Source organism: Gambusia affinis, linkage group LG13 (genome assembly GCF_019740435.1).
Source record: "Gambusia affinis linkage group LG13, SWU_Gaff_1.0, whole genome shotgun sequence".
NCBI classification, from domain to species: domain Eukaryota; kingdom Metazoa; phylum Chordata; class Actinopteri; order Cyprinodontiformes; family Poeciliidae; genus Gambusia; species Gambusia affinis.
The window spans coordinates 8,683,296-8,695,962 of record NC_057880.1 but is presented as its reverse complement, the minus strand read 5'-3'; the positions used below and the strand labels follow the sequence as shown (position 1 = coordinate 8,695,962).

The 12,667-nt window shown below is 40.0% G+C and overlaps 1 protein-coding gene across 1 annotated transcript; it reads left to right on the top strand.

The window, feature by feature from the left end:
- The first annotated feature begins 130 nt into the window (after nucleotides 1-130).
- si:ch73-52p7.1 (uncharacterized protein LOC100321084 homolog) lies at nucleotides 131-12,214 on the top strand. Its single transcript, XM_044135636.1, has 2 exons — nucleotides 131-282; nucleotides 6,616-12,214. Exon 2 carries the CDS (start codon nucleotides 6,672-6,674, stop codon nucleotides 7,470-7,472), a length of 801 nt encoding a protein of 266 aa, XP_043991571.1. The 5' UTR covers nucleotides 131-282; nucleotides 6,616-6,671; the 3' UTR covers nucleotides 7,473-12,214.
- The last annotated feature ends 453 nt before the right edge of the window (nucleotides 12,215-12,667 follow it).

Here is a 12,667-nt window from a genome sequence, read left to right as displayed (position 1 = left end):
AAAATAAAATAAAAAAACATGGTTTTTTTTCTTCTCGTAAGCCTGGGAAAAATGTGCCCGACTCATCTAATAATCTCCCAGTTGTAGTTTTCTACTAAATATTAAATGAATGTGGGATATGTTTGCATTCAGCTGTGAAGAACCTGAACATCATGAGCTTATTCCCGCTTCCTCTGAGGGATACATCCCACATACTGACGTCAGCTGGATGGGAAAGCTTTTCTCCCCACTCCAGCGTCCAGCTGGCGCATTCACTTATCTGCTCCACACCAGGAATTTGAGGTAAGTAGAAAACCCTGGATTTGGGGGGAACTTTGTTGTCTGGATAATCTTGAACTTACATCCATGCTGTTGCTGTTGTTTTTGACGTAAAGATGTATTTAGGTCAAGCTGAAACTTTGTGAGAAGATTTAAAGCCCAGCCTGCTGTGTACTCTCATGTTACAGCATTCCTCTTGTTGTGTTATGCAATGCAGACTGTATGTTCACAAAGAAAACAGCTAAAATGCTGGACTCACAGAGGATTTCTCACTCTCTGGTTGCATGTAAATTCGGCTGAAGGATACATTGGGAGTGTTAGGACAGCACTAATGTTTCCCTGACTCACACAGCGACTATTTTCTAACGTCCCCCAGAAATAATTGCAATACCAGATATTGGAAACTGTATTCATTTACTTCTATGTGAAATGATTTCGTCTGGAAGCTCTTAGAAAGCAGCAGTCAGTCTGGAGAAATCCATATTTCTGTCAAGTGGGAGGAGAACAATTAGTACTCAATACTGAAACATCTTCTTTTTCTCTTCTCGAACATCAACTGGTTTGATAAAATTCTTCAACATTATCAAACGCTACCTGTGGACTAAAATGTCAAGATCTTTCCTAATAAAAATGTGAAAAATTGAGGCGTTTTAAAGAAAAGTGTAAAGTGGTTTTACTATAACGCTTCCTAGATTAAAATTTTCTTTACTTTTTTTTTATTCCATGGTCATCCGGAGTTTCCTGCTCTTGAGTGTGTTTGACTTTTGCCACAGTGAAGTTCAGGTTTTTCTAGATTTTTTTTAATAATTTATAAAAATCTCTGCGAGCCTTGACCGGTCCCAGTTGTTTATCAGCCAATCAGAAACGAAAGAGATATGATTTTTTTAAATTCTCGTCAGTGAATGCAGCATAGGTCCTAGCTAGCAGGTAGCTCTGAGAGCAGCACTCTTTGGTGTGGAAGTTGTTACTGCTGGAAGAGGACTCAAACAGAGACTTATTGAACGAAAGGTAAAAGGTCCATTTTCCACAGAACAATGTTGACTGTTCAGGTTTGAGCTTTACAAAATCACTGGCAATCTTTCCCAAGCTCTCTGACGGCTGCACTTCTTGTTAAAACTCTCAACCCTTCTGATATTTCTTTGTATTTTACTTCCAATGAGCAACAAAAGTTCATTTTCATTCGTCTTTTTATTGAATGAAAAGTGCTCAAAGGTATCCTTTTTATCATTCAGCACCATAGTGATAAAAAAAAAACTAAAGCAATGTTGCTTCTTTTGAGGCACAGATTAACATAGCAAGACCCGGATTAAGGAGATAAAAGTTAAAGATAAGATAAGAATATCAATGTTCTTCAAGAAATCAAAAGAATTCAGGGTTTCCCTCAGTGTATTATAAGCCTGGCGGGCCACCAGGCTTTACTTGTGCCCCCACATAATAGACATTGCTTATTTTTTAAAGTCTTCTTAAAATGTTAGCATTTTTTTTAAGGCTTTATAATTGGTATTCAGGCATTAATCTTCCAATCTTTCAATAACACATAATTATCAAATGATTATTTTCAAATTTCCTGTCAACATTAAACATTTTTTAACTCTAAAACACAACGGGCCGCTGGATGAATGACTGCCCCAGTGAGGTGGGATAAAATGATCAATAACCTCATTTTGCCGCCATAAACTAACACACAGCATCCAGTCTGCTTTGTTAGGAATCTGTTAGCATCCCACATCTACATTTGAGAATATTTGCCCAATCTCCCTTGCAAAACTTCTCCAAATCTATCAGACATGTGAGGAAATCTCTTCTTCACATCCCTCTTTTGTTACAAAATCCTGCGGTTGAGATGGACAGAAGCACAAGTGATCACGTTTGTGTGTTGTTGGGGGGGTTTTTTTTTATAGAAAAGATTCACAAAAATTGAGGAACAGATTTGAGAGAAACGGAAATGCTAACAAACTAGAAATACCCGAGCACTTGGCACAAAGGGATAGAGGCATAGAGGATTGTAGTCGATCTTCTATGCCAACAAAAAAAAAAAAAAAAACCTGGCCAGCGATCTGATGAAGCTGACGGGCTTTCGAACTTTTGGGAAGGAGGATAACGCAACCAGGTGTAAGAAGGACAGAGCAGGGAAGGAAGGCGACAAAAACCACAGAAAGGGAAACAGAGAAATCAAAACAGGACAAGAAGGGTCACACTAAACCAAGAGACTCACACGGTTCTCTTTACAGCTTGACGCTGTTTCTTAATGTATCGCTATTGGAAAACACTGCCCAAAAGTTTCGGTTGGTTTGAGCCACCTTTTTTTCTTCCCAGCGTTTTATTTTATTCTTTGATCACTCTGTGGTGAAAACATTTTCTCTGCTGCCAAACTCACTAATCGCCCGACCCAGCCTCAGGACTCAGATCCTTCCTTCCAGGATATTTCGCTCTGCTTTAGCCAATGCGTGCAGTAATTACCTCTAGGAAATGTTAATTGTGTGCCAGTATTGAATGCAGAAGATGCCATCGATGCTAATTCTCCTCCTTTTCTTATTCTAACCCCGGCGCAGAGGAGGAATGCAGCGGTCAGCTCTGTCCGGTGTTCAAAATAAGACCCAGAGTCATGTTCCTGCTCTGATATCACTGCCAAACCAGACGAGACCTTTAAAACTGCCAAGATTTCAAGACGGTGTTTTCCCTGGAATCTCAGAGCAATCCACACACACACTCACACACATAAAAATTTCCGACTGTTCGTGTTTTTGTATGTGAAATTCAATGAGGGCTGGCCAGGCCAAACAATATATCCCATGTTGCTGCAGTCCGGGAGGAACACGCCCGTCGCAGACCTTTTGTGTGTTTCTAATTGAAACAAATCCTGATCCAAACCAGCTGTCCATGCAACAACATCCTCTTCCTTCGTTCTGTCTCACGAAAACAGTTGGTGGATGTAGAAAACTTGTGAGAACGACCTCCGAGTGTTGACCTCCGATGTCAAGGAGTAAAACGTCTACCTGGGATAAATGCCCTGAACAGGGTTACGAACGTACGCTGACCTCTTTGTTTAGATATAAATAAGTTCAGTCACACACACACACGCATGGTTTCCTCCCTCAGAAAGGTCAAGAGTGCAAGTCTAAGCAAAGGCCAAGTGAATTAAAGGTGTGTCTATGTGAAGGAATGAGTGGAGGTCACATCGTTTCCGTGTTGGGTTTGGAGAAAAGTTGTTTTAAATTAAAGCTGCGGAGCCAAAAGATAAAATTACATCAAGCTACTCCTGGAATGCGGCAGATTGTGGTGAGAGTCTTAAGATACTTTGCATTTCTTTGCAAATATTGTTTAACCTCACATATTTTCAAGACAGCAGGACAGACAGAAAGTTAGTTTTCTTTTTGGTTACTATTTTATGCAAGGCCATTTTCATTTCAGTCAAACGGTTTGATGGACGTTAGCTAAAAATCAAGTTCACTCAATGATGTCTCTGCTCAGGGACAAATAGTTCTGATGTTTAATAATGACTAAAATGACCCGATTGGAGAAACAACTGATTGTGCAACAGATTGATCGGATTTGTAGGAGGAAAACCCTCTCTAAAAACGCTAAAATCAGTTTTTGTGAAAAAGAACTGAAGTGAAATGCACATTTCTGTGCATATATCGTCTGTAATGCATAAAAAGAAGCAACCTGAAACAAATATTCTTTGGCTATATAAAAAGCTAACTAAGTGCCATCCATAGAAATGCATCTAAGTGGCTAACCAGATGCATTTAGTTAAATGATCATCAGATAAAACAACCAAATCCCTAAAACTAAAATGTTTGAGTGTTTGCAGGAGAAACTACATTCCTGCTGTACATCTATGCAGGAACGCATATAAATTCAATGCCTTTTTTTTTTGCAGCCACAGGATGGTCACTCAAAAAAAAAAAAAAAAAAAACCTAACTGTGAAGGGAGACCCAAACCAAGAGACGTCAAGAATAATTCAGGAAGCAGAGAAATGTGGGACTGCCAATTCAGAAAGACGTTTCTGCTCTCAGCGACTCAAATATTCATAATTAATTAACTGCCACATGTTATAAATTACCATCATATAGTAAATAAAAAGCCTGTTCTGAATTTTTCAATCTACTGAAAGCAAAATGATCCAAAGGCTCAATAGCGCCAGTGGAATTAGCACCTCTAATAGAGTATCTTGGAATAGTTGCTCAAATCCAGGCTTTGTTTAAGAATGGGTAGAGCAAGCCATCGTAGATAGAAAACCTAGAATGAGTCTGATCTAGGTTTGGTAAAAAAACACTTGGAAGTTGAGAAATTAATAAGAAAGAAAGAATTTATAAAAATCTCTGAAGAAACCACACATCCCGACGAACAGCCATCAGAGCTGCCCAGACTAATGGTGACATAATTATCCTGTCGGCGCCACAGCAGGACTTCGGGTCAGCGACTCCAGGGGAGCTAAAGGTTTCGGCTGTAAAACGGCACCATAAATTCATAAATAAATGTGAATAAATGTGTTTGGGACGCTTTGCCAAGAAAAGGCCACTGCAGAGAGCAAAAAAAAAAAATCTGTTTCTCAAACCAACCAGGCTGACAACCATAATTCCTGTCTAAACCATGTCCAGTCACACAATCTTTCATTTTTACAGTATACTAAGTGGTCCTTTGTATTTATATCTGTGGGTGGCTCGAGAAAAATGTGCGTACTTTAAATTCCTCCAGTGGTTTTCTGTTCTATGTTTTGGTATATTCCTCTTTAGGTTCATCACTCTAATGTTAATAGATGACTTAGGCTAATTTACCCTCGTTAGTACCTCAGTGAGGGGCTTAGCGTTCCCCCCGTTCATGAAGGGTTCTCTGCTGGTCAGGGATCATAGTGCAGTGTCACACCTTTCAGACAAAATATTTAATTCAGTCACTTTTCCACGCTTTAATTTGCTGGACTACCAATCAGAGTGATCAGTATGACCACCTCTCACAGACTGCTGCTGCAAAATACATGAAATAAAGTTCAGCTATTGAGAATTTTTTCTTTAGAAACTCTGAATATGTAGCATAAGCTGAGAATATTCTCAGTAACCGTGTTTCCATTGTTTGCACAATTGTGCAATTTGACATTTCCAAAGTAAATTAGCTTAATGGAAACACGGCAATTTAAAAAAAACAACAACAAAAAAACTCAAGTTTTTCAAGGTGATTTTTGGCCTCATCAGAACTTGTTTATTTTGCAAAACTGTAATGGAAACTTTTTTTTTTTTTGCATCATATGAATAACATGATCAAAACCCTGACGTTGCCACAGGCGCAAACCACAAAGAAGAAGAAAGCAACAGGAGCAAGTTTCAGGATGAAGGCGCAGAATGTTTTTCAATAATTTATCGCGTGAACAAACTTATTACTCATGTGACGTTAATTGTGTTTCTTATTTGATGGAAACACGATGCAAAATTGTGTTTTTCCAACATACCGGTAAGTGGAATATTGACAAAGCTTTGTACTCATTTGTAATGGAAACACTGTACAATTAAAATACAAAATATGGAAAAATGTGTAATTCAAAAGCATTAAAGTTTACAAACTCGAGTTTTCATCTGGCTACCAATAATTAGCTAAACACTGCACCAAGTTCAACTGTGGGTTGCAGCAAGTATGGGGAAACTTCAGACATCGGTTTGACATATATTGCTGAGGTCTGTCTGCACCACAAAAAAAGTCTTTTTTTTTTCTTTTTTTTACTTAAATTTCTTAAAGGCATGCCTTTTTGGATTCGGTTCGTCTGCTTTAGGTTGTTTTTAGGCCTTTAGCAAAACAAAGACTCAACCGGAAAAGGAACGAAGCAGCAACAAGCAGCAACACTTTGACCAACCTTCAGAAAGCCTAGAGAGATATATTCAAAAAGTGTGAAAATGCAAATTGAAGTCACTTTGCACAGAAGTAAAACCTACACGACTGAATCTGAGCCGTCACCTTGAGGTTGTTTAGAAACAACCAACCATTATTAAAAACAGCCAAGCTTGACTGAGGTGGTGGACGACCATCTGTCTGGTGCAACTGAGGGTCAAAGGGCAGGAAGGAATTCGAATAGCAACGGAGATGGAGACAAACAACATCAATGAATAATTAATCCTCACTAAACCTGAAACCAAAGAACAGAGTTAAACAGCCTCCGAAGCCTGCGGAAAGGCATTCAAACGTCCAACAGCAGGAGGAATTTTGAGCAACAAATGTTTTTATGGTTAGTTTGATGAACAGAAGAAATGATCTGAATGCATCACTGTGGGAACTCCAGCTGCTTATCTGTGAAATTGTACAAGGTTATTTAAAAAAAGCAACTAAACCCAGAGGTTTTGTTCCATTTCTCTTTTCTGCTGGCTCAGGTACGGACCGGTCATCGCGGCCCATGGGTCAGCCCTGAGACTCACCTCCTGCCGTGATGTCTCCCTCCAGGCCTACTGCTCCTCTCCTCCACCTGCTGCTCTGTGCGCTAATGGCCGACCGGCGTTCGGCTTACATCACGCATGGCAACTTCATCTACTTCTCCAGGAGCCAGGACTCTCAGCCGTGCAGCACGTCTTCGATTTCCGACTGCAGGTGCAAGAACTTCCAGCTGTCCAGCGCCCACAGGCCCCTGTCTCACTCCACTCCCACTTTCCAGGGGAAACATTTGACCGTGTGGTTCTCGTCTCCCGCCACCGTGATGCGTCTGCTGAACAACTCGGAGGTGAGGCACCTCACGCTCATCCACTGCGGACCTCCCGGGGAGCCCCGGGGGGCGGCCTCCTTCTCGCAGGAGGGTTACTTTGCGGTGCAGCGCTTGGAGAGGCTGACGGTGGTGAACGTGCCCGAGAGGCCATTTCACCCCTGCACCGACGCCAACTGTGCCAAGAGAACAAACGCTAACCAAGACAGAGACAACAGCTTTGCCTTTGACTCAAACCAGTCCAACAAGGACAGAGACACCAACATGGACCTCGTTGCTGAGGCGATGAGACGCTCTTTGAGAGCGTCCTCGCCTCAGATCCAGGACATCTTCCTGGGCCGGGAGCGTGGAGCGGCACATCACGAACAGGCCCGACTGGGAATCATCCACAGCTCTGTGCTGGACTGGGGAGCAGAGATCAAAACGTACACGGTGCTGACACACATAGACAGTGACGGGACGCTGCCTTTCCCTAACCTTCACCTGGCAAAATTACCAGAGGCGTCCGTCATCTATGTCAGCTTTGTGTACTGACAAAAGACTTACTATGACCCACCGATAACATAACACAGGCCTCTATTTGGACAGGTCTATTTTAGACAGGTCCAAATAAAAGGGAAATAAAAATTTCCCTTTTACAAAACATTGTTCTCCTTCTTGTTTTTAAAGTTGATTAGATTGTTTTAATTGACAGTCCAACCCTTCCTGTTTCTCTGGAAAAAGAGTTATAACCTTCGTTTTGTAAATCTTATGATTAGAGTACTCCAATACAGGGAGGTGTCTTTGGGACATCAAGTCTCCATATTAACCAACAGATAATATTTATTTGCAGTTTATTAAGGAAAAAAAAACAACCCATAAGGAATCTTGTTCTGTCTCCTTACCACAATTGATGTTTTTGAATGTAGCTAAAAGTTGCAGGAACATTAACTTGATCTGTGTGTGTGTGGCATTTCAGTGACAAACGACCCACATGCTTTTGGTGTGAAATCAAGCATTAAGATGCGGAAAGGCACCTGATGCTCATTGTTGAGTACGGTGGAGAATCTGTAATGCTTTAGTCATGGTCTCTTCCAAAGAGAACACGACATCGCAAACTCTTACAAATACCAAGACATGTAAAGAAAAAAAAAAAGAAAAAAATCCCCTCTTAATTGTGAATTACAAACCAGATCGAGTTTCTTTTATGGCCACCTGACTACCCAAAGAAAACAGGCTGGGTGAGCTGAAGAGAATTGGCATGGGATGAACTCAGACCTGGATAAAAATTTAATCAAACTCAAACAGAGATAACAATTTTTTCTTGAGTGAGATTCTTCAACTGCAGCCAAAGATAAACACGTTTTAAAGGTTGCTACTCATTTGTACAGTTGGGTCACATTGTAACAATGGCTGTGTTTCTTCTCGCTTTGCTGTGAAAACCTTAAACGTTTCACAGACCACTAAAGCAAAATGCAAACAATGAAAAGCACTCAGCGCTCAGCACACCAGAACACCATGTGTCCTCTGCTGTTTATACTGATCTGATCTTTCAACACTTGTGTTTGTGAGGTTTCAGTATAAAGTGCTGCACAGATGCAGCTTCCTGTTTATTTGGGCCCCTTGACAATAGCTGGCAGCGTCATGGTTTCTACACTTGATCAATGTCTAGGTTTAGCACCCTTTACAGAGAAACAAAAGGAGAAGTCCAAACCAAAGAGGACAGTCAGGAGATTTTATTGCAACATAAACATCTCCCAGTTCATCTTTTATGTTTTAACCCTGACCCCTGCTTCCTCCTTTCTCATCGGAGGTTGAAGGTGGAGTGAGTCAAATGTACTTCAGAGCCTGAGCCACAAGGTGGCAGCAGATATGTTTGAGTAAATTACAGCGACGACGAAGAACAGAGGACAGAGAGGAAATGTTTTTCTTTTCTTCCTTACAGTTAATATAAACCTGAAATTTAACTGCTGTCGATGATAAAGCGTCCTGTATATTTATTTGTTGTGTTGCTATGGAAGCATATTAACAATCCATCATCAGAGTCTATTTAATTTCATAAGAAAAAAATAAGTGATCTATATAACATTATTAATTTGCTGTCCAAATTACATTTTTTTTTCCAACTTCACAAACCAATGTTGCTTTATAAATGTTAAAATGGATCAATTTCAATGCAATATTGTGGACAGTTATGCAAGTTATGTCAGAAATAATTGCTTTGCATCACCAGTATAGAAATGTCACATTTATATGCGTCTCCATTCGGAAACATCTGCGTAATTTATTTATAGCTGCATGTCCAAAAATTCAAATATTGTCAAAAAAAGGATATTAATCTCAATAATTCAGTTAAATTCAAACGATATTTTTCTAATAGTTTTCTTCTTTCAAAACTGACTCTATTTTCCAGCTAATTTACACACCATTGATATAACAGTATAAGTTAGAATATTATGTAAGCCACTTCTGACTTCACGTTTTTACAGATCACAAGTGAAACATGTGAGATTTTCTCCCCCCTGGCTGTAAACGTTTTTAAAAAAAAAAAAAAAAAAAAAAAGCTGGCAGGACGACAGGAGGCGTTGGACAGTAGCCTACTGATGTGAAAATCTGTTGGAAGTCTAAAACATACTTTTTTTTCTCTATTTTCATAACAATAAAGGTAGAGAATCTCAGTGTTACTATCCTGTTGGTAGCTGAGGATGCTTTGAATTAAAATGATTACGCCTTACTTCTCGTTCATGTTTTTAAATCTCGCTGCTGGATGGTCACACAAACCAAACAACACCGCTGTACATAAATCTCTACACAAGCCAGCTGATGTGATGCTGTGACTGCACCTCACTTTCTGAGTCAAGGGTGTAGCGGAGGTGGGTTGGCTTCAAAGTCACCCACCACACCGACTCATCCACAAAGGAAATTGGAGATGATAAGAAGTGACTAGAACTGCTCTGCAATTATAAAATGAGCAGTCTTTATATGCTCATATTTACAGTATGACACTGTGTGCATTAAAAAAACAACAACAACCCTGTCTTAATTGAGCTGATAAAATTGTATAGTGCTCACAGCGCAAGATGCATTTTTAAAGAAGCGTCTAATTCAGCTAAAATATCGCTAGTAATTGTGTTCACTAATTCAATCATTAGTCGTAGTGATTAACGATTTGCAGTTAATAAAAACTCAAAAACATAGTGCCTCAGAAAGTTTCAGTTTGATATAACAAATTATGATACTCAACCGCACTTCTTCCTTCCACCTAACTTTTCGCCAATATGCTTAGATAAAGGACCAAATGGCCATCAGGTTCAGCAGCGACCTTTTCTGGCTTACTTTCAAGCCACCCCATCGTGGTGTAGGCCACGAAATAACACTTTTATATTTGATGGGTTTTTCTTAAAATTAATTATTGTTTTCTTAATTTTCTGTAAGACTGTATTTTAGGTTTTCATAAATTATACGCCATAGTGGTCAAAAATAAAACCGTTTGATGTGGATTAAATCCATAGAAAGAGAAATGATTATTTTTGTATTAGATTATTGAAATAAAGAAACTTTCCGATTATATGCCAAGTCTTTGCGATGCCTCCCGCGTGTAGACGGGTTTTTTGAGAGGATGTTTGTGTTTCTATGACACGCAGCTGCATTAATCTGCAGACCCTCAGCTATCTATTTGTGATTTGATAATGACCGGCGGTCCAGTTTAAAGACGCCACAGCCGCAGAGTGAGTGAGTGCTCTGCTGACACCTGCTATAGAAAGAGCTGCTTATTTGCATGATAAACGTGCAGCCCGTCTTGTGAATGCAAACTGATGCCGCCTGTTGATCCCGCACCTGAGAGGTCAACAGCCCGCTCCCCGACACGCAGCGGGGGCAATTACCGGAGAAATCACCGGCGGAAACCCCCAACTGCTGCTGCTGCGTTTAAAAGGTTGCTCTAAACAACCAGTCAAAGCAAATCAATTACACATCCAGAGCGGTTCTCCCTCATGAGGGACCACCCTGAATGCCCACTGTAAATATTCTTGCTGGTCCCCTAAAGGTGGACCAGGCCCAGACTGAGCTGCTCTCCTCTTCAGCCGCCGCCGTCGTCTCCTCACCGGCACTTTCGCAGTAAAACATTTTTACAATCAGACGTTATTGTTCGCCGCCTCCTTGTGGGAGATGCGCCCATGTTCATTTTTTAAAAGGGCAAATCAGCCATAATTCAGTTTATAAACTGCTGCGCGCAGGGGAGAAATGCCTGGATGAATATTCATTAGAGGCCGCCCGAACTGCCACGCTCCGTGATTCATTAGGCATATGTAAATATCACTCACTTTAATTGGCCCTAAACTGACTCAACATAATGTTGTCATTAGCAAATTATTACTTATTTGTGATACTAATGGTGCGGTATGGCGCCCAGAGCCCGGAGATCCACATACTATGTGATTGTAATTATAGGACTCTTTTTATTCACATGGCGACTGCGGGATCTGATGGATCTGCAGCATTACACACACACACACACACACACACACACACACACACACACACACACACACACACACACACACACACACACACACACACACACACACACACACCTCTACGTCATAAATTTGGTTTATTTCAATATTTACAGCATAGCCCATCATATGATTCCAAAAAGGCACTCTCCCTCATTTCATTTGGCATTGATTTTAATTGCTGTTTGAATAAAACCAAACAAAGTTCACAATTTCCCACATCTGTACTGATTTATATCTAAAGCATCATGTGGAGGAACTATGAAATCATCGCCATGGACAGAAACTGTGGAAACTACATTATCCCGACGCAATATAAATACATAGAATTTATATAGGCTATTTACTTTTTCAGCAGATTTCATTTGGTATTTCTGAGCTTATATCGTTGACAGCTAAAAGACACTTGAATAAATGTTTTAATTTCCAACCATTTTAAAATGTAGGCTACATTTAAATAGTTAAAGTTATTCTACTCAAAAAGAAAGTAAAAGAATAGATTTGCGGAAAAGACGTAAAATCTTATTGAAATACTAATTTAAAAAATAATTCTTACAAGGTCCAAACTTTTTTCACCGATGAAATGGGTGGATTAAATGTGCCATTAAATTGCTAACCATCAGGCTAACTCAGTGGTTCCCAAAGTGTGGGACGGGGATTTTATTGTAATCCATGGGGGAGTCCAGAAGAAAATCTTTGGGAACCACTGGGCTAACTGGAGGTTACCGGGCTAACTGGAGGTTACTGGGCTAACTGGAGGTTACTGGGCTAACTGGAGGTTACCGGGCTCCACTTGCTAGCTTGTTTGAAGTTAGCATTAGCGGAACGGCTAAACTAGTTAAGGCATAAAATGTAGCCGAACTACATTTTCAGCTACATTTTAGAGAATATATACATTTTAGAGAATATATATTTTAAAATGTCTACTAATACTGATTTGTAAGCATCTTATGAGATGTGTCATTTATTTATTGGCAGCAGCTTTCTGTAGGCTAATTTACATGGCAGTTTAGCTTGGCTAATTACCCTGGTGTTGCATCTGAGTAACAAAGGGAGTCTGAGAACCGTCAATGGTACATATATCACTCTTTGAGAAAAAGAGGTCCAATTCAGATTCATTTACCGACATAAACTCAAATATTTCCAGTAGATTTTGTAAATAAAAAGGACTGGGCTATATGTGATCTTATGATTTTGTAAGGAATCTAAAAGTGTGCATAATAAAATCCTTATTTT

Coding starts and splice junctions, on each gene's coding strand:
- si:ch73-52p7.1 (XM_044135636.1), top strand. CDS start 6,672: ATGTCTCCCTCCAGGCCTACTGCTCCTCTCCTCCACCTGCTGCTCTGT.